General features: G+C 37.3%; 1 protein-coding gene across 4 annotated transcripts in view; it reads left to right on the top strand.

The window, feature by feature from the left end:
• Nucleotides 1-16,629, top strand: part of KMT5B (lysine methyltransferase 5B) — a 34,157-nt gene extending 17,528 nt beyond the window's left edge. For 3 of the 4 annotated variants that reach the window (XM_075712628.1, XM_075712629.1, XM_075712631.1), the window contains 7 exons: nucleotides 4,597-4,762; nucleotides 6,083-6,192; nucleotides 8,443-8,609; nucleotides 9,276-9,295; nucleotides 9,460-9,596; nucleotides 12,327-12,523; nucleotides 13,820-16,629. In XM_075712628.1, coding sequence (XP_075568743.1) covers nucleotides 4,597-4,762; nucleotides 6,083-6,192; nucleotides 8,443-8,609; nucleotides 9,276-9,295; nucleotides 9,460-9,596; nucleotides 12,327-12,523; nucleotides 13,820-15,285 — 2,263 coding nt within the window. In that variant the 3' untranslated portion in view covers nucleotides 15,286-16,629. Of the gene's footprint in view, nucleotides 1-4,596; nucleotides 4,763-6,082; nucleotides 6,193-8,442; nucleotides 8,610-9,275; nucleotides 9,296-9,459; nucleotides 9,597-12,326; nucleotides 12,524-13,819 lie in introns of those variants that run through there. The other variant, XM_075712630.1, reaches the window with a different exon arrangement.
• The last annotated feature ends 4,718 nt before the right edge of the window (nucleotides 16,630-21,347 follow it).

The raw sequence follows: 21,347 nt of genomic DNA, 5'->3' as shown, positions 1-21,347 counted from the left end.
TCCTTATTGAGACCACCTCAAATTGCCCTTAACTGGGATAAGATCATCTTCTAGCTGATTTTGAAATTGCAATAGCCATAGCTTTTTTGGATCTTGTTGACTAGGGAGAAATAAATATTTCCTAGGGAAGTGTGAAAAGTTTCTATTCTGCAGCTTGTCAGGAAGAACGGCTATTATTATTTCTTTATACGATAGCCAAGTTTTTCATTCTTAGCTTACTTTTAACAACAGACTGTTTTGTGGCAGACTCCATGTTCTGTGAGAGCTGAAGCTGTTTGTAGGGTGGCTCAAGGAGTCTGTGCCTGTGAGCAGGTTCAAACACCAGAGTGTTTTGTTCAGTTTTTGTGATCGAATCTAATAAAGGTACTGTTCATAGGAGCAAGCCGGAAGTCTGTATAAACAATTCTGATTTTAATTGACTCTGTTTAGAGGCTGGGTTGGCTGGTTTGTTTTGTTGGTTTTCTTGTGCTCTTTCTATCTCTCTATTTCTCTTTGAACTAGTCTCCTATTTTACTGATGCTTAAAAGTTGGTTTCTTTGGTTACAGTCATGTAGACTCTTCCAGCAGATGCGTAGATTTTTTTTTTTTTTTTTAATGTCGTGTGTAAATGAGGAAGCCCTGTAACTCCAAAATGATAGTATTTAAGGTTGCTTCTCAAAACCGATGGGCTTTTTGGTAAGTAGTGCTGGGAAAGACTAGTGAATAAACTGCTACTTCATGATGCCCCTGGGAGAAGTGAAGTGTCTACCAGCAGACCCTCAGGTTCTTGAGGAACACTGGACTTCCAGGCTTTCTTGGCATATTGGCTTCTTCAGTGTCTCAAATCAGAATGTACCTTTTAAAGTATATATGGAGATACACCTGTGAAAGTACTAAAGCTTTCATGAGGAGTCTGTGTTGTAGTATTCTGGATTAGCTGATAAACTTTATATGCTCTCAGTGGAGTTCACATGTGCTGTTGAGCTGTGAAAAACTCACTAACTCAGGCTCAGGGGGCAAAGTATCAATTCTGTTTCATTGATTTGGGAACCCTTGAGGTGAAATGGTGTACATCATGATGTTGGTTTCCAGCATCTTTCCATGTATTTGTGGACACTTCTTGCTTGTTTGGATTCCTGTTTATCTTTTCTCATTATCTCTGTCTTGTCACCATGTAAAAAATACCAGTACAACGTTTTGATAGAGGTGGTGTAGGAGGTCCTTTGTATTAATTTTTGAACCCTTAGGTGCCGAGAGTCATGTTCTTTGAAAAACCTGATTGCTGTTTCAAGTGCCTGGTATACAGTGTAACATTCGTCTGACCTTTTAATGTTTTGGGGGTTTTACTATCTCTTCACCCCCTTCCTGTTTCCAGCCTTCTTTTTGGCCTTTTCAAGACTTGGGCATACACTAACTATTCCACTTATCAGGAATGATGTTACATAAGCTTCTGCTAGACATTTAAAGGAATTCCACCAGCAGTGTGGAATGCCTGAGGCAAGAACCTGTAGAAACACCTGCTGAGTGTGATTCATGGAGGTATGTGGGTGACTTTTAAAGGGTTGGGGCCAGGTTCGGAGCTACCTAAGGTAGCTAGTCAGGTAGACATCTAGTTAGCCTCTGAGAATGGTACGTTGTAAAAGACCTGAAACATGAGTGTCACTTTGGGGCTATAAGATGTGCTCCTAATTGCTAGAAAATGTAGGGTGTTGATTCTTTTCCTGTATGTCTTGAGAGCCACTGTTTAAGCTTAGCATCTCCCCCCCCCCGCTGGTGGTTGAGTTGGGATATTGCTTTCTTTAGCTAGCCTAGACCAAGCTTTTTTTTGATGATGTAAACAAGTATTATCAGCACATACATTGCCGGTCTTGGGTGCTAATGCAATTTTGAGTGTGATGGTTTTTCCACCTGTCTTTGCTTCTGCAGGTCACTTAGCTAAAAAAATGGTGCATTTCAACATATAAAATGTAAGGGAGAGGGCAATCATTCATTTAGCCCAGCAAGAATAGACATAGCTGAAGACCAATTTTAGCTGTAAATCCTGTGGCTTTTCCTCCTGTAATCTTTGCAGATAAAGATGTAAACAAAATGTTGACCTGTCATGTTTGTGCATATTGGTGTGCTTTGTACTCCTCATGATGTAAGTACAGTTGGGCCCTTGTTGGGAAAACTGTTTCTGATTGAAAATGAGAGCAAGTCCTATTCTGAAACTAATCAGGTTCAGTTCAGGCTGTATCATTTTAAATTCCCTTAATGTCTGAGGAAGCTCTGTGAGTTGTAACTATTAAATCTGGGAGAAGTCTTTCTGGTTTTGGGAGAACTGGGAGGTATGCTCCTTGTATCTGACTGGCAAGTTGAGGGAGACACTGCTGGGCTACAGAACAAAAATAATAAAGATCACATCATCTATAGTCTGAAAGGGAGTTTTCTTCCATGATGAGATCTCAGCAGCTTGTTAGGCACTTAGCTTTTCGGGGAGATGGCATAAGTATATTCTTTATTGAAGAACTTGATTTGAAACTTCTTGGCACGGTACGTACTACAATTCTAAGTGGGCATCTATTTCTTGACTGACTCTTGCTGTCTTGTTAGATGTTATCCCAGCTGGAAGAAGACTTATCTAATGTCTTCTCAGAACTACTTACTGTATCTTCTCTGAAAGCTCACAGGTTTATGCTGATAACTTTTGCTGTATTCAAAAAGATCTAAAAGATTGCGTAGTCATATTACAAGGAAGTTTTGCAGATAGAGAATGCAGAGAAGATGAGTAAAAGCAATAGCATGGAAAGCTGAGAACCTACACTGCTTCTGGAAGTGATACTATTGTTAGGTCTTTATTGTATCGGGAGCATAAATACAGCATTTACTTCTTTAGAAGGAAATTGAATCCTCATCATTATTAGTTATTTCTGATTAAACTCTTACTATTTTACAAGGTAAAATAAAATTGGGATGTGCAACACTTAAGGTATTTTGTTTCCTTCATACAAGTTGCATGGAAGAAGCAAATCTTATTCGGTGATCTGAAAAGAAGTCACTTGCAACAGTGTTCTAAGATGAGAATAAGCCAAGTCATATGGTAATTTCTAAAATAGGGTATCAGTGAGGGAGTTGGTGAGGTTTCCTTCCACCAACTTCAAGAATTTATTTCACCTTGTTTACTTTTGTCATCAAATACAGACTTCATTTGGTAAGTAAGAGGAGATAAAATCAGCGTGGTAATGCACTTCAAGCAACAAGTAGTGGGACTTAGTCTTATGGATTTAATCAAAAGCTGTTAGCTTGTTTAACATTTTCATCATATGCTGTGTAAGCAAAAGGTGTGAGTTGTAAAAGGAGCTGCAGAAAACTTTCTCATGACCCTAGAAAATTTATATGTGAGGAGTCCCCTGTGGTGTGTCATACACTTAAAAGTACACACACCCCACCTCCACCCCAAAGTGGAGCATATATGGGTATGTCCTCAGGTAAAGGCAATTTATAGAGATTAGATATAATCTCTAATTAAATTCTGCTTTCTCTTAATGGTTTTGCAGCTCAAAAATGGAGCTCCTGGTTCTTGAAGTCACATAGGTTTTTTCTGTAACCATTTTTTTCCTGTTGAAGATACAAAGGATAGTTTTTCTTAAATTTCAAGCTTTGGGAAGAAGGCAGAATTCTCTGCTAACGAACAGGGGTTTATTTTCATATTTTATCTACCCATGATTTTCAGCTACCTGTTTCCTGTAGCCAATATTTTGGGGAAAAATTCTTATAATTGCACTAACTTATGGAACTTCAGTCTTCCACAGATGTAGTATCTGTGCAGTGTGTTACTATTTACAGATACTTCTTGTGTAGTCATTAAGAGGTGTGTTTTATATGAATGCAAATGTTGAGTTTACAATCTGCATAAACCCATATAGTGGATTTGTCAGTATAATAAGGCTTTGGGTTGGGCAAAAGTTGATTTGAAATCACTCTTCAAGATAGTTGTACATTTTCTTCTGTTTTGAGATTTCTTACTTGGTCTTTTCAGTTGTGCTAATTGTTTGCTCCCTATTAAAAAAAAAAAAAATTAGTGTAGTATGTGAGGTTGTAGAGGGCTTAAATTTAAAATCACACACACCCCCCCAACCCAGCTACAAAAGCCAGCACTCTGCATAGATCCTTTGATACCAGTGTTAACTAGGAAACTTAGAGCATCCAGTTTATTTGCTGGATTTTTTTGCACATACACTTTTAATGATAGTAAATTTATTAAGAAAGTAAGGACAGTAACACTTTTATTATACTAGTTCTTTAGCTGCTTTGTTCCAAATGATAGGTATTGAAAACTGTGAAATAGTATTCCGTGTTGGTTAATCTTATCAGAGATTTGTTTTATAAATAAATTGTGCTTCTCAGCAGAATGGAGGATTTTAATGTTCCAGGTAGTATGCTTGGCTTTGCCTTACCTCTTATGTACCATTACCTCAGGAAATGAGGGCGTGTGGTGTGATTACATAATGGTCAGTTTCTTTATGCTAGGAGTTAAATATTTATATGGCTAGCAAAAGAACTCTCCCTGCAAGTAACTGTGAGGAAGAATTGAGAATGAATAACAGTGGACTGGAATAGCTTTATTCTTTATTTCAGATTTCGACCTATTAAAGGAAGGCAAGAAGAACTAAAAGAGGTGATTGAACGTTTTAAGAAAGATGAGCACTTAGAAAAAGCCTTCAAGTCCTTGACGTCAGGTGACTGGGCCCGGCACTATTTTCTTAACAAGAACAAAATGCAGGAAAGGTTGTTCAAGGAACATGTAGGTGTATTTGTAATTAATGTGCTTTTTCAGATGGTTGAAAGGCTAAGAAAATGTACAAATTTCTTAGGAATGTAGCAGTAGTGAAGGAGAGTAATCCACTACTCTGTTATATGTTGTTTGTTTGATTGCTTTTTAACAGAAACTTCCTTTGTTTTTTAAAACCCAGCTAGCTCACCCCCCCCCCCTTTTTTTTTTTTTTTTGAGTTAACCTACCATTACCTCTTATTTAATTTACACGTAGAAAGGAAAACACATTTGCCTCTTTTGCTGTTGGCTTAAGTCATAAGCAGAAAAGAGATGACCTGCTTCTGGGAGGCAAGAGTTTTGAGGACTTCTTTCATTATTTGGAAGGGTTCCCCCACCTTTTTTGTTTGTTTGTTTTGTGTTGGTGTGTTTGGGGGTTTTTTTCAGGGTTTTGTTTTTTTTTTAACTTACGGCTATTATAAATCAAATTGTGTGACAAAGAAAGGTAAAGGAAAAGGGAGAAGTCTTGTTACCTCAAAACGCCTCAGTTGTTTTGGGTATAGGGGCTTTATGTGGGAGTGTTATTCCTCTTCCTCCAGTTCCCACACCCCAAATACATTTTGTGTATAGCATAAAGGTTGTTGACTCTCGAAGTTGCAAGGAAATCATAGTATTGTTTTACTTAAAAAAAACAACAAACCAAACCAAAACAAAAAACAAGACAACCGTCCTTCACGAATGAGTGCATTGTTTTCAGATACAACCAAAAGGGATTTGGCCTGCTTTAAAGTGCATCAAATCCAGTAGTGTAGAAAAAAACAGGCAGCAAATTCTGCTTTCCCAAAGTGTTTTTTGAGTAATGCAACCGCACTTTAACTAAAAATAATTGATCCAACAATCCCTGAATTCAGTATCTAGATTTTAGTAATATCTTTTTCAGAACTGGAAAGCATGAAGTTGGACCCTGTAGATTATTAGTCTCAGTGGTTCTTAAGGATCTGAGAAGAATTCTTGAATGCGACTACTCAGTGACTTTAAGAAGTTATCCGTTTTCATTGGTTGGGCCAATTTTGTACCATGCAAAGCATCTTTTAATTTTTTTAAACTCTTTGGATAGTCACGTTATCCATGTGAGGATTCCTGCAAGTCACTCTGAAGATTAACATAATGTGTATAGCTAAAACTTATAATCAGAAATGCAGTTCAGCAAACAACATCACATTGCAATATCCATTTTTTTGTGTGGTTTGGGTTTTTTCTTTTGCAGTTCACTGACTTTCATTATTTTTATAAAAAGTTCCACACTGCTTTTGTTTTGCTTGTAACAGAAAAGTACTGTTTCTTTCACTGCAGGTATTTATTTATTTACGAATGTTCGCAACTGACAGTGGGTTTGAGATACTGCCTTGTAATCGGTATTCTTCTGAGCAAAATGGAGCCAAAATTGTTGCAACGAAAGAATGGTGAGAAATATAGTTTACTGTTGCATTCTATTTCTGTCAATTATTTTGAAAGATTCTAAAAAAAAAAAATTAAAAGTATGATTTAGAATTAAAACTGCAACCAGTGAAATAGAAAGTTCTGTATTTTTATTATTTTTATTTGCAAATCAAATCTGGTGTCTGTTTTTGCTAAGTACTTAGCACACAATACATGCATTTGTAAGACATTCCTTTGTATATTTGGACATAGCCATACATTTTTCAGTATACAAGGTGTTTTGTCTTGTTTTCAGTCAGATAATTATTTTCCTTTAATCATGAGTTGTTGGCCTCCTGTGAGAAACATGACCATGCCAAGACTTACATTATGCTGGATTTGTTATACAACAAATAATTGTGGGGAAATGAGTTTTTTGCCTTTGTGAAAGTGAGGGATGTTATTTGCATGTTTTGATTGTGCAAGATAAGTTTCTCCTAGAAACACAAAGTTGGAACCCCAGTGTATTTCATCATCTCATTTTGGCACATCTGAGTTTTGCTATAAGCATGTCTGTGGCAGCACCAGCAGATCCCTGGGTAAATTTTCCCCTTGCTTCCCTCTCTTCCCCGCCCCCCGCCCCCCCCCCCCCCCCAACTTAGATTTGTTTTGCTTTGTGGCAGTACATACTTGTAACAACACTTCTGAGATGATGATATGTTATTATGTGTGGGCTAGGATTGAGTGGCTAGACATTATACACTGGCAGCATACCAAATAAGCACACTGTTACTGCAGGGCTATGGCCTGTTGAGGCCATAGGTGTGGGAGATTAAGCTTTAAGAAGGTCGAGGCCAGTTTCTAGCTCTTCGTTACACTGTAGCTGGAAGTTTCACAATCATGATATAATCAGTATTTTTGGGGTGGGGGGTTTTTTTGTTGTTGTTTGAATTCTCCCCTTGGCTGATTCTTTGGGGTTGAAGCTTTGTATTCAGGTGTGTTTAAAATTAATTAACTTTTCATGCTCAAAACCTTGAGTGGCCTGAGAGAGAGCAAAACAGGAGGGCTGCTTCTTAACCCTGCCAATATTCAGAAAACTATTGAGGCTCAAAACTGATAGAGTTCTTGGCACTCTCTATAAAAGGAGAATTTTGTACTTAAAAGGCTTGGCTTCTAGTTTGTGTCCTTCATGCATATTTAGTATCTCCGTAGGACAAGAGGAAATGGGCTCAAGCTGCACCAGGGGAGGTTTAGATCAGATATTAGGAAGAATTTCTTCATGGAAGGGGTAATCAAGCATTGGAACAGGCTGCCCAGAGAGGTGGTGGAGTCACCATCCCTGGAAGGGTTCAAGAAACGGGTAGATGTGGCACTTTGGGACATGGTTTAGTCTAGTCTACCCTTAATTGGTTTAGTGTGGACTTGGTAATGTTAAGTTAATGGTTGGACTGGATGATCTTAAAGGTCTTTTCCAACCTAAATGATTCTATGATCTGTGTCAGAGTAATCTGGCCAAAATCTGGAATGGCCTCTAAAGAGCAGTGGAAACAATGCCCTTTGCAAGATAATGGAAATTGTGCACTTCTTCCTAGGCTGATTATTCGGTGCCTCTGATGTGCTATATTTATGATGGCAGATTGGCTGGCTGAGCATGAAGGCATCACGGTCTGGTTGGTTTTTGTTGGTTGCATCCTACCGCCCCCCTCAATGGTCTATTTCAAGGACTAGCTTGATGCTGAAGAACTACTTGTGAGAGAGGAAAACATCTTGTGTGAATTCTGGCCTTTTCTTGAGTCAATACTGGGCCTTTCTTAATAAGTTATGGAGTTCTAAGCATCTTCACTATGCTGTATTTTCCTGGTCAAAGGAAGAAGTATAGGAAATGGAAATGAGCAGCTGGAGGAAGTCAAAATGTCTTAAGTGCTGATGAGGAGGGAAGCAGGGAGTGTGCACAAAAAAATTGTTGCTTTTGGTTTTAAAACTGTAGAAGCTGAAGTAATGAACTCTTGCAATTTCTGGGTTGCAGTCTCAGGAAACTGTAGAAACAATGGTGGTAATGTCTCAGAAATGATGTAATTGATTCTATATAACAGCATAAAACCATTTCTTTCATGTCTGATAAAAAGTCTATTTAGCCTAATATCCTGTCTCTAACTGAATTAAAACATGAGGTTTATAGGGGTTGAGAGATGGTTTACAAAACACTTCCTGTTATTGACAACTTTTCTTTTTGTGAAATTACTGTGTAATTTTGGCATATATATTCTTATTTCTGCTACTTTTTTACACTAAAGGAAACGAAATGATAAAATAGAATTACTTGTGGGCTGTATTGCTGAACTATCAGAAGTGGAAGAAAACATGCTGCTGCGACATGGGGAAAATGACTTCAGTGTCATGTATTCCACACGGAAAAACTGTGCACAGCTGTGGCTTGGTCCTGCTGCATTTATCAATCATGGTGAGTAATAAGTACAGGAATCATGTTAAAGGACATAAGCAATTCTATTCAGAAGTGTTGTTATATATGAGCTGAATAACACCAGACACTAGAGAAAATCTCTGAATCTGGCATACTGGATTACTGTAGGACAAAATCCTGTTGGGATTTTCCCAGACCAGAGCTGATCGGCTCTGAACTGGGAAACTCATAGAAGGCTCTAGGAAGTGATGCCTTCTTCCTTCACAGAGACTTTGGAACTGGCAACTAAATTAGTGGAGCATATTGTGGGTTATCTTGAATTCTTTGGGAACTTAGTCAACAGTAACATATTTCTTAGGTGAACTTATTACGTCTTTTTCACCCTTTTGCACAGAAGCTTAACTGATTCTGTTGCATTTGTATGCTGAAGGAAAAGCAGATAGGATTTGAAATAAATCCTATTACCTTCAGAGGAGGGAAACTGAACATTTGTGAAAGCATAGGGAAGAGCTCAAAAACCAAACTATATAAAAATAGGTATCTTTTGATGTATAGCTTTGTGCAATACTATCATAACTCCCAGTATTTAGTTGAGATTCTACAGTTACTGAAGCCAGAGTGAATCCTTACTTTAGATATCTACAACTATTCATGTTTCAGGTCTTATCAACAGTTAATTGACTTTATCTTTTGGACCTTTTTCAGATTGCAGACCTAACTGTAAGGTAAGCAAGAAATCAAAAGTAAATAAATAAAGCACCCCGTGCTTTTTTTCCCTTTGTCCCTGCACCTTTTCCTCCCCAACTGTTTCACTTTTTTTCTTATTCAGATACTGTTCAACCTTCATGATTAACCTCCCCCCCCCTCCCTTTGTCATCTCCTTCCCCAGTTTGTATCAACGGGCAGGGATACAGCATGTGTGAAAGCTCTAAGAGACATTGAACCTGGAGAAGAAATCTCTTGTTACTATGGAGATGGATTTTTTGGAGAAAATAATGAATACTGCGAATGCTACACCTGTGAAAGGTATGCATTGATATAAATAAGTTTCAAATGGAATTGGGCATATTCATGATATATTTTGTGAAACTGAAAGTCCTTGATTATGAGTACTCAGATTTTTGGATACATTGTAATTGCTTCCTGGCTATTTGTTGTAATGACTTTTTTATGTTGTTACTGAATGGTCGTGTTTCCTGAGAGCTTCTGCATTCTGTTTTTCTTTTGATTCTCTGTTCTGAAGATAGCCCAAAGTGAGAATAACAAAGAAGTGTAGATTCTTAAAAATATTTGCACTGAATAAAGTAGAATTGGAAGAAAAAGCAGTCATAGCTTCTACAAGAGTATTAGCAACTGACCCCCAACTTTTTCTCTTTTTTTGCACTAGAAAAGCAAATTTCATTAATGTTTTCTGTGTTAACCTGAAATTCTCTTCTGCTGGGAATGGGCAAAGTAGTTTTCACCCTGTGTTATTAGGACTTGGGGGTTTGTGTATTTGTAAAGATCTGCTGGTTTGGAGAGTACTTGCCTATATCTGTCCATCGCACAATAGCAGTAAAGCTGTTGTTATATTTGTTTTTCACCTGTGCTGTCCCAACCTTGTTTCTTCACAAAATCAGTTGAAAGAATTTCATAGTTGTTTTTTGTTATGTTGAAACTTCTGCTTGCTGTTAGCATGGAGACTCAACATCGTTTGTGAGAGCTTCACCTAGTTCCAAGAAGACCTACACAGAACCTGTAACAGTTCTGTTACTGTTTGACCTAACTGTAGAAAGAAAAAACCTATAAAGGACAAAGTATTAATCATACTGAGAAATAGCTTAATGCACCTACATATAAATAGTTTAATAATCCTACCTTCATTTTTACTAGCTAGTTTGGTCACTAACAATTCTTGCAATTCAAGAGAAAACCTTGTGGTGTAGACCTCCAAGCTCATACAATGTTGGTAGATCATTCCAAGTGAAGGGTGCAGTCTCAGACTTTATATATAGAGAGCTGCTAGTGAAAACGTACTCCAGTCCTGGCAGCTGCTTAGTATTGAATAAGCGGGCACCATGATTGTTCTTTCCTTGTTACTTGGAGTGGTATGTTTCTTTTTGCTCAAGTTCCTTTGATTGTTGACTTTAATGTAATACGGACATACTTTCTCTTTCAGACAAACCAATTTTATGTGTCCCAACATTTTCACTAACTTGTCATCTCTGTATTTGAGAGTACATTAAAATGTTATATTTACATAATATATAATATATATGTTTTATATATTTTATATTTATTATTATATCTATTATATAATAGGTGTGTATATATAAAAATACATTAAGTACATTAAAATGTTGTATATAAAGCTAACGTTTGGGTAATTCTAACTTCAGGAATCTGCTTTTCAGTCACAAGGCTGTGTTACAGCAATCAAATATGAGAGATTTGAATTTAAGGGAGTTGAGCAAGGAAAAATTAGTCCTTACCAGCACTGATGAGGCAACTGTTGCTTTGTACGCCACAAAAAAAAAAAAAAAAAAAAATCACCTTTAAGCAACCCAATTTTGACTATGCTGTAAAGGGTGTTCATTTGTAATGTTAAAATGCTAGACTTCTAAGAATCTGTGGGGTACATTTGGGAGCTGTGGGAAGGTTGGCACTGTGCAATTTTTTTTCAAGGCTCCAAAAATCATCACCAAGAAAACTTGCGTATCTCTACCTATGTGCATGTACTCTTTTTAGGCGAGCCTGCTGTTCATGCTGGCTAACTGAGACAACTGGGCACCAAAGATGACATGTCAGAAGACAGTTGTCGTTGTTTATAGCACCATTACTTTCTGATCTGAAGTGGCTGTTGCTTGTGTTAAGTTCAGTATAGTATCTTAAGCTACCTGTAATTTGCAGAATTCAAAATAACACTGAAAGAATGTTCCATATCAAACAAATAACGGTTAATTTGAGAACAAGTATTGTGTCTACATAATAGTTAACTTTGTGGAGCTTGAGATCCTGTCTGATCTTTTTGGCACACTTTTGGTTAAGTTTTGTAGACTTTCTTCCTGTACAACACACTGGAAACTGAACAGAAGTTGTCTTCAATTCTGCAAAGTGCAAGTGTACTGGATTATTAAAGAGTATCAAAGGAATCCTAGTAGTAGAGGTTGAAATGCAAGTACAGGAATTCTTAATCTTCATCCTTTTCTGTGATTACTTTAAAAGAAAGAAAAAAGAGTTCTAGGTTTGCTCAGCCATTTCATTTTCATGGTAAATATATACTGGAGTCTTTCTGTTACAAAGGAACACAGAACTATGTGATAATTTTATTCCATTTTCTGTACTTTTCAACTCTTGCTGATGCAGTAACAAGCATTGTAACTGAAGCTGGCGTGTTTTTTACTGGCCTGATGTGATTAGGAAAAATTTAAGTTGTTATCTAAGCTAATATAAGTAGTATTTTGAACTGCTGTATTTCATTTTCACCTGTATAATTTGACTATGAAATGATACTAAACTAGACATAAAGCAAGGGAAACCTACTTTTGCAATTTTTCTTCTTGCAAGAAATAAATGGAAGGTTTTTCTGCAAATCTTACTAAAATGAGGTAAGTATGCAGATATCTTACTGAAACCGCCCACAAAATGCTAATAAATTCAGTGGTTATTGGTATTGTTTATCTAAATATACCTGGGATTCAAACTATTGTATATGAAACAAAGTTCTAAGTTTATATTAAGAGTTATTAATATGTTGTGTCCTCTTTTTCTTTGTAGACGTGGAACTGGTGCTTTTAAATCAAGAGTGGGATTGCCAGCACCTACTCCTGTGATTAATAGTAAATACGGACTGAGAGAAACAGATAAACGATTGAACAGACTTAAAAAGTTGGGTGACAGCAGCAAAAACTCAGACAGCCAGTCCGTCAGCTCTAACACTGATGCAGATACCACTCAGGAAAAAGCTAATGCAAGTAAGTAAGGGGAAAAGCTTGGAGTGCAGGATTAAAGGTTTCATAAAAACATGAAGAACTCTCACTGATGGAATTCCTCTCTCAGTGTTGAGATGCGTCTCAGATACTGGTCTTTAGAACTGTAATTTATTCAGGAATCTGAAGGCAGTTTAAATAGCGAATTCATGGTTTTCCTTAAGTGTTTCAAGAACAATAGGTGGCATGTTTTTGTTTTCTTTTATTTATATCAAAAGCAAATAGTGTCATATTTCTAAACATGTTAAAGTTCTATCAGTAATGTATGTATTTCAGAATATGATAAACTATCACATGTAGTAGTATGGTTTAGGAAAGAAAACATAGTTTGAGTTACCTACATTCTGTGGAAAAACAGTTTTTAAATACATCTTAGTAGAGATTATTAAACAAATAGTCATTTCCTTTAGAGATCCTTTAAATTGGGCAGCTATTCCCTCTCCACATCCAGGACTGATAGTTCAGGTACCTATTCTGAAGTGAAAGTGCACAGTTAGTAATCTCAGAAGAAATTGGAAGGGATTTTTGTTTGTGATGCTCTTGAGGGACTTCTCTTCATGGAGTAGTGAGTATCATTTGTTTACTTTCTCCCCTTCCCCACCTCTGCCACCCTCAAGATAGGCAAAATATAAATAAATTAAACTTTGGCGTAACTAGCAAACAGGTTTGGAGATACATAAAATACTATGGTTCCATCTGGCTCCTGTTTGCTGCTGTGATATTTAAAAAAAGAAAAAAACACTTCCCAAAACCCGCTTATGATCTCTCATTACAAAGCTTTAGAGTTGCAGCTTTGCTTGGACAGACAACTCATTTGCTTACCACAGTAGGTGACAGACAACTGGTTACCTGAAACTGACACCATTACAGTAGTTAAGGTTTTTGGGGTGTTTAACTCTCTCTCTAGGAAAAAATTCTGGGGTTAATACTAAAGCATGCTGATCCTCAGGTTTTGATGGAATAATATTCAGTAAAAACTGTGGATAATGTGGCATGGATTTTTAAAAAAAAGGGTAGAAGAAATTCGGTAAAAAACAAACTTAGTATATTGGGGGCAGTGTGGGAGGTGTACCTGGAATTTAGGTATACTTTTGACTTGTTTGACAATTCCTTTCACGTCTGAGTTGCAAGTTAAGCAGTCTCACTCCTTACTGTGTAGCATCTAGCCTGTTTCACAGATTTTGATGAAGTGTTTGAAATCAATGAAATAACTACAGTATTTGGGAGTGGGAAACTCAGGATAAAGAAGTGTCGTAACAAAACCACTTTTTGCTTTTGCAGCTAACAGAAAATCTTCAATTGGTGTAAAAAAGAACAGCAAAAATAGAACATTAACAAGACAGTCTATATCAAGAATTCCAGCATCATCAAATTCTACCTCATCTAAACTAACTCATATAAATAATTCCAGGGTACCAAAGAGACTGAAAAAGCCTGCAAAGCCTTTACTTTCAAAGATAAAGTTGAGAAATCAGTGCAAAAGGCCAGAGCAAAAGAATGCTTCTAGAAAGCTCGAAATGGGAAATTTAGTTCTCAAAGAGCCTAAAGTAGTTTTATATAAAAACTTGCCCATTAAAAAGGATAAAGAATTGGAGGGACCAGTCAAAGTTGCAGTCTCTAGTGGATGCTTAACAAGGCATGCAGCAAGAGAACATAAACTGAATTCTGTGAAAGGTGCTCATGAGCATGGTGATATACCACCCTGCACATACATAACAAGGAGGTCAATGAGAGCAAGGATGAATTTGAAGGAGACCTCTGACATAAAGCTTGAACCAAATATGTTGGATAGCTATAAGAATAATTTGACCGGAACACAATCGGACATGTTAGAGCAGCAGTCTCATGTGATAAACAAAAATGATGTGGCTCATGGACCATCACATAAAGGGGAAATTAGGTGCCAGAAAAATGATGCAGGCATGTCAAAAAAGAAATCTCGACAAGGAAAACTTGTGAAACCATCTGCAAAAATAGAAGAAACTGATACTACGCACAATACACTTGTGAAAGATGAAGTACCAGATTTGATCAGTTCTCATTCAGAACACGGAGAGAGGAATAATGTGGTGGACACACCTGTTGGCCATAAAGACTGTATCCCTGGATCTGGTGGCTGCTCTGTTGTAACATCTGACAATTTTAAATCAAAAGACAGCTTTAGAACTGCAAAAAGTAAAAAGAAAAGACGAATCACGAGGTATGATGCACAGCTTATCCTTGAAAATAGCTCTGGGATCCCTAAACTGACTCTTCGTAGACGCCATGATAGCAGTAGCAAGGCAAATGACCAAGAAAGTGATGGAATGAATTCTTCAAAAATAAGCATCAAATTAAGTAAAGACCATGAAAAAGATAATAATTTATATGTAGCAAAGCTAAATAATGGGTTTAACTCAGGATCAGGCAATAGTTCAACAAAATTAAAAATACAGCTAAAACGAGAGGAAGAAAACAGAGGGACGTACCCTGAGGACCTTCATGAAAATGGTATGTGTTGCAGTGAAACTCTCTCCCTTTTGGAGTCAAGAATGGAAGTAGATGATTATGGTCACTATGAAGAGGAAACAGATGAATCTTCATCAGAAGAGGATGATGAAGAGGAAGATGACTATGATGATGAATTTGATGACTTTATTCCTCTTCCTCCAGCAAAGAGATTAAGGCTTATTGTTGGCAAGGATTCAATAGATATTGATATTTCTTCCAGGAGGAGAGAAGATCAGTCTTTAAGGCTCAATGCATAAGCTTATAGGTCTTAAACTGACCTGGATGTCATTTTTTAAAAAATTTTAAAAAATAAAAAAAAAAAACCCACCACAACAAAACCCAACAAAAATTCCATTTGATTATTCCTCAACTGAAGAACTTACTGAAAAACTTAGTGGCAGCACTTCTTTATTGTTTATTCACCTATCAACGTAATACTGTAGAAAGTGTACAGCATACTGACTCTTCTTAAGTCTGATTTGTGCAGATTTTTATTGTACTTTTTAATAGCCTTCTTATGTGCAATTCTGAGTTAGAGGTAATGCTCTGTTGTAAAATAAAGGCTCAAGCAAAGTTATGAAATTGTATCAAATCTTTCCATGCAGGACAATGAGAATACAGTGTGGCTACATAATTATTTTTGATCAGTAAGAGCATTAGTTTGCTCTTACAATATTTGACTAAACAATTTAAAAAAAACATAGTAGCAGCATATTAAGGTTTTCTAGTATATGTTATTATCACCAGCAATGATCTACAGCTTTTCAATTTATTTGCTAGATGTTTTTTTCCCCCTTGGAGTTTGTCAGTTTTAACACTGTATGCTGTCCCAGACGTACTGTTTGTGGCCTTTGTTATAGTAGCAAACCGTTGGTTGGAAGTCAAATTGATTTCTTTAAAAAAAGAGAGGAAAAAAAAAAAAAGAAAAGGTGTTGACAATTTGCTGACTTTTTAGTACATTATATGTACAAGGGTAGCAGTATGCAGAATAAAAGTTTGGATATGGTGTATTTATTGCTTGTTATGTAAATTAAACACCTTGTATTTAACACTTTTCAATACTTTTAGATAAAATTGTTCTTTGCAAGAATGATTGGTGCTTATTTTTTCAAGAATTTGCTGTGAAATAATGTGATTACAACGGGCAACATTTATCCAATGAACTGCAGCTATCCTAAATTGGTTCTTCATATTTTTCTGTTGCACTTGTAAAATGCTACAAGGAATTTAAAGAAAATCTATTCACTTTAACTTATGATAGTTTTATGAAATTAAAGACAACTAAGTCACAGCTTTTGTTCTGTGGTAACCTATAAATTGTTTGTCTTTTAAGAACCAGTTGTAAAAGACTGAAAAAATATGTATATGTTGTAAATATTTGTGTGTTGTGAGAAATTTTGTCATAAGAAATTGAGATAACTTGCCAGAAGGGTTTTTAAGTTTAGAAATACATCCATGCCAATAAAATAGGAAATTGTAAACCTAGTTTTAAACTCTGCATCAGTTGGAGTTCTTTGCTCATACGTAGTTTACTTAATACTTCAGAGTCTGCTTTATAACAATGAAGAGCATCAGGGCAATCTTTGGCTCTTTTGTTTTTAATAAAGAATGTTAGGAAACTTCTGGGCACAATGGACTTGTTTGTATGTATAAATCTCATTTATAAGCCGTTTCTTTGAAACAGGTCTAAAATGTCATAGTTGACATAACCGTATAGAACTTTGGTCTATGGTATTTGTGTTTTTACTCAGCCATGGATTAAGGTGTAGAGTTTTTGTTTCTGCACCCATAGATACAAGTCGCATCATAAAACATGTGCTGTTGGATTAGTTGAATCCACTGTTAGCTGCATAGTATTTCCATGTCAAGTCCAACCCTCTCTGCCCAGAAGAGCAAGACCTTGAGTTACATGACCACTGTATTACCCAGTTGTGAAAGCATTAGTGGAAATGGGTGGGTGAATTTGCATGTGAGCTGATCATAATGGTTTGGCCCATCTCTCTGACCCTCACAGAAATGAAGAATTTTTTCAAAGAAATCCTTCCAAATGCATTCCCGTAATTTGGTAGACTGCAAATCAGGTGGTAGAATCTGCTTTCATTTCACTTCTCTTCTGTATTCTTAGCAGAGAACTAAGTGTAGAATTAAGTATAATACTTGCAACTTTGTTTTTACAATGTCCAGTCTCTGTTAAAGGCCAGCTGTGTCTCATGTACAGACTGTATATATTTTTAAAAAATGGGTAGGCCTGTATGTAATGCACAGTCTGTTCTGTCAGACCCGGCTTTTAGTTCAGAGAAGACTGAACAGAAGAGCTTTGGTAAGTATGCTGGCATTTTTGAGTACCGAGTCAGTTGTGGTGGATTGTCTTGCGGGATTTTTAATTGTACTGTGTCATAAAAAAATGGGTTATTAAAGGTTGGGTTACAGGGAAGATAGCTGTGTTATTTAAGGGCTTGCTTTGTACTAGGAAGTTTATCAGCAAACAGTTGATGACAAGTAACAGTAATACAGCTCTTTCCTCAAAAATTCACTCACATTTTCCACTGGGTGATATGCCCTCCAAGTATGTGGCTGTATCAGCGAAAGACGTGAAGAGCTGAGCAGAGCATCTGCATGCTTTCTGTTCACTGTCTCATAGATGATTACTGTAGCATGTTCTGGGATACCAGTTCCCCTACTTTGTTCCATAGTCAGTTTCTCTTGCAGCTCTTCCATCTCCCTGCTGCTCCTGCTTGCAGACTCATGCTGAATGGTCCTCTGGCAGTCTTGGTGGTTCTAGTGGGGGGTGATTGGTTTGCAGAAACATAATTCGCTGGGTACTTGAGGAGAAGGGGGTTGATGCAGCAAATAAACATTGCCAGCTATTGTTGGTATTTACTGACCAGTATGCTTGAGAGCAAGTTTAGGGCTTGCTAAACCAGCATCGAGCAATGAAAGCAGATCATGAAACAGGTGGTGAAGAAATTGCAAGAGAATCCTGCCCTTAGAGGTGGAAGCTGTTTTCCTGGACTAGATGTTCCTACTAACTCATAGTTCAGTCAACCCTTTAATGAGGGCTGCTTTTCTTTCTCTCTGATGCGGAAATAAGTACAAGTAGCTCTTTGGGCATCAGGAACTCTGGATTGCTCTTGTTCATTGAACAAACATCTTGGAGAATTTGGAACAAAAGGTTTTAGTTATTTCCAGGGTAGTCAGGTCCATAGCTGTATCTGGCTATACAGAGTTTTGGTGTTACACACCTTGAAAATAATTAAATGTGTTCTCCCGAGGTGGTCAGCTAGGCAAGGGTTGCACAACGCAAATATCTTCTGTCCTTCCCCTGACACAGAAAATATTTCTCTTTTTTTCATCATTTATATGTGAATTGGCAGACCATAATGTTTCCCTAACCTTAGTAGTTGGGGAAGACAAATGTTTGTGTCCCATATATGAGAACCTGACAACCTGGGGATGTTTCTTGCTGTCCAATTCAGATCACGAAGCACTGTGAAGTTAATAGTGATTTGACTGTCAGGGACCCCGTCTAGCCTTTATGTCTCTCATTTCCCAAGATCTTGGTAAGAAAAGATGCAACAGCTGGGTAGGTTTAGAGTGACCACAGCACATCCTTTAGCAGGCTGAAGAACTGGAGGAAGCATATTACAGACTGGCTTTGCCAGCTAGTTTTGCGTTATGTGTAACAGGTTGTGAGGCTAAAAAGGAAACATTACAACCACCATGAAAATGGCAGGTTGGCTGTGGATTTGCGAGCATCCTGGCACAGGCAGTGCATACTGAGCTGCCGTATCGTTGAGGACAGATTTAGCATGGGCTTTTGAACATTTGGGTAGCAGATGTAACTGTTAACTGACTTGCACTGTTGGTGTGGTGATTTAATAGGATAGGGGCAAAGGTGTTGATTCTTTTTAAGACAATAACAAATACTGTTTCTTAACAAAACAGTGTTACAAAATTGTGAGTGTTGCTTTAAAAAAAAATAAAAAATGCAGTGAGCATATGGGAGAGGGAGCACTCCTAAGCACTCTTCTCAAGTAGAAGCTTGCATAGACATACTGTACAGTAAAGTTTCTGCAAAATACATTACAGGCAGTTCAGTCCTATTGGATACTATTCATGTTGATCCCAGAGAGACTAAAAAGATGATTATTCAGTATGTTTGTCTGTCTTGCATAGGGCAGTCTAACCTTTCCCATGTTTCTTTGGAGTGATATAAAAAGGTATTTTACATTTATTTGAGGAGGAGTGATTTGATTGGAAATAGCCAAATAAGAATCAAGCCTTTCCTGCTCCACCTGTACAGGGGCATTTCCCTGGACATCAGGGAATTTCTGGAAAATTGTTTCAGCCAAGAAGCAATGCTTCGGCCAACAGCAGAAGCTTGTGACTGTTGGATGTTATTGTAATATTGTCTGAAATGAGTGCCCCTCTGAGCTAATCAAGCATGCTTTTTTCTACCTCATCTGTAACTCCAGCTATAGGGTGCAAGCAGGGGGTTTTGGACTTGAAAAAATCATCTGATAAAATTGCTGTGGATTCTCTGCAAGATGAACATGAATTTGTTGGGTGTTAGGTGTTGTCTTTGTATGTACTTTGAATGCTCAAGTGTTAGCTTGCGTGAAGCTTACCATCATTCAGAGTGTTACTCTGTTGTTCACAGTGCATTGGCTTTATACTGCCAGCCACTATGTGCTAAATGCACCCAAGGTACTCTGCAAAGTATGTACTCACGTCTGCTTTTGGCTGGGGTTTTTTTTCTGGTTTCTTCAGTTCACATACCTTATTTACACTAATCCCATGAAATATTATTGCTTATACATGATTGTTTCAGTGTTACTCCTCTTCCCCACAGGCAGAGGAAATCCATTACTTCTTCCCGGGCAGCTACACTTGATTTAACTGTAATTTTACTTGGATTCATCCTTGCATGAAACTTGATCAGAACAGTTCCTGGCACAGAAACAGTAGCTTAGGTGGTGGTGGTGGTGGAGGACTCCTTATGGGAGTATGGGGCCAGTATGGGCTCCGTATGGGGCCAGTTAAACAGTGTTGCTCAGGAATTGTTTTAGCTTAACAAGCAAAGATTCATGGGTTTGGTAGTGAGTTTCAGTCAAGTGTGGAGCTATTAATGAGTCCAACAAACCATAGATTTTTCCACTGATGCTTTATGATGTTCATCAGAAGTCAATTCTATTTTGTAATTAGATTTATAGTCTTTTCTGCTCCAGTTACTGTTTGGCTGCAACATTTTATAACAGAATTGGTTGTAAACTGGTAACTCTAAGGTAGAGAATTACTATCATACAAATGTGTTGGATAGGACATGATTTTATTCATATTTGTGTAAACTATGTGTATACAGCATTAGGACAGGACAGCTGGGTAGTTCACAGTCAGGGTTACCAAAATCTTTTTGGATAATACTGGATGCTGAGACAGAAGGATAGTCTTTCCAGATCCAGAGATTAAGTCCTCTCCTGTAGTTCAAGTGCAAGGCCCACCCAAAATGTTTTAGAGCCAAAGATTAGCTGTGGCCCATCCAGTCACAGCAGGCTACAGTCCAGGAGGGATCACCTTCACATAATGCCAAACTGCTGATGCTTCAGCAAACACCACTTTCCAACTTCAGAAGTAACAGCAAGCTTTGAGATCCAACCTTGGGTGTGACCTCAAAGTATACATTCTTGAAAGGAAAGCACTGTGCTGATGCGTTCAGTATTAACAGTAAGACAGGGTTTACAGTTACATTTAAGAACCAGATTTAGGCTTTTAAGTGATTTAAATGCTTCTGAAAGTTTTCTTCTTGACATGGCACAGAAAAGTTACGTAGAGTGCTGCTATTTTGGATCTACAGTGAAATCCAGAAGCCAAAGTACTTATATCCCATTTAAATATGGGACCAAGCATCAGTTTCTGAGATCATGTTAATCACTTCTGAAAATTCAATGTATTTTGTTTATTTTTCAAAGTTGTGTATCTGATAGCTGAATAACACACAAGTTTTTTAAAATTTTGAGTTGTTAAAAATCTGTAGATGTCCCATGCATTTTCTGCATGCTGCTTTTCATTTAAAACCATTTTGAAATGAAAAAATGTTTTTGTATTCTTCTGTTGCTGGAGGGGAGAGGGATTTGTTTTGAGGCAGAATAGCTTTTTATCTTTTTCTGTCGTCTCTCAGCTGCCTTGTTAACTTTTATATTGAAATTGAGTGTTGTAAAATCAAGCGGAAAAATAGTTTCACCCCCCCTCAAAAAGCCATGCTGTTCCATGCAGCATTGCATAACGTTTAAGCCTAGAGTAAGTCCTCTTCTGTAGAAAG

Source organism: Pelecanus crispus, chromosome 6 (genome assembly GCF_030463565.1).
Source record: "Pelecanus crispus isolate bPelCri1 chromosome 6, bPelCri1.pri, whole genome shotgun sequence".
NCBI lineage: Eukaryota > Metazoa > Chordata > Aves > Pelecaniformes > Pelecanidae > Pelecanus > Pelecanus crispus.
The sequence above is the reverse complement of the archived record's forward strand: the minus strand, read 5'-3'. Positions and strand labels throughout refer to the sequence as shown.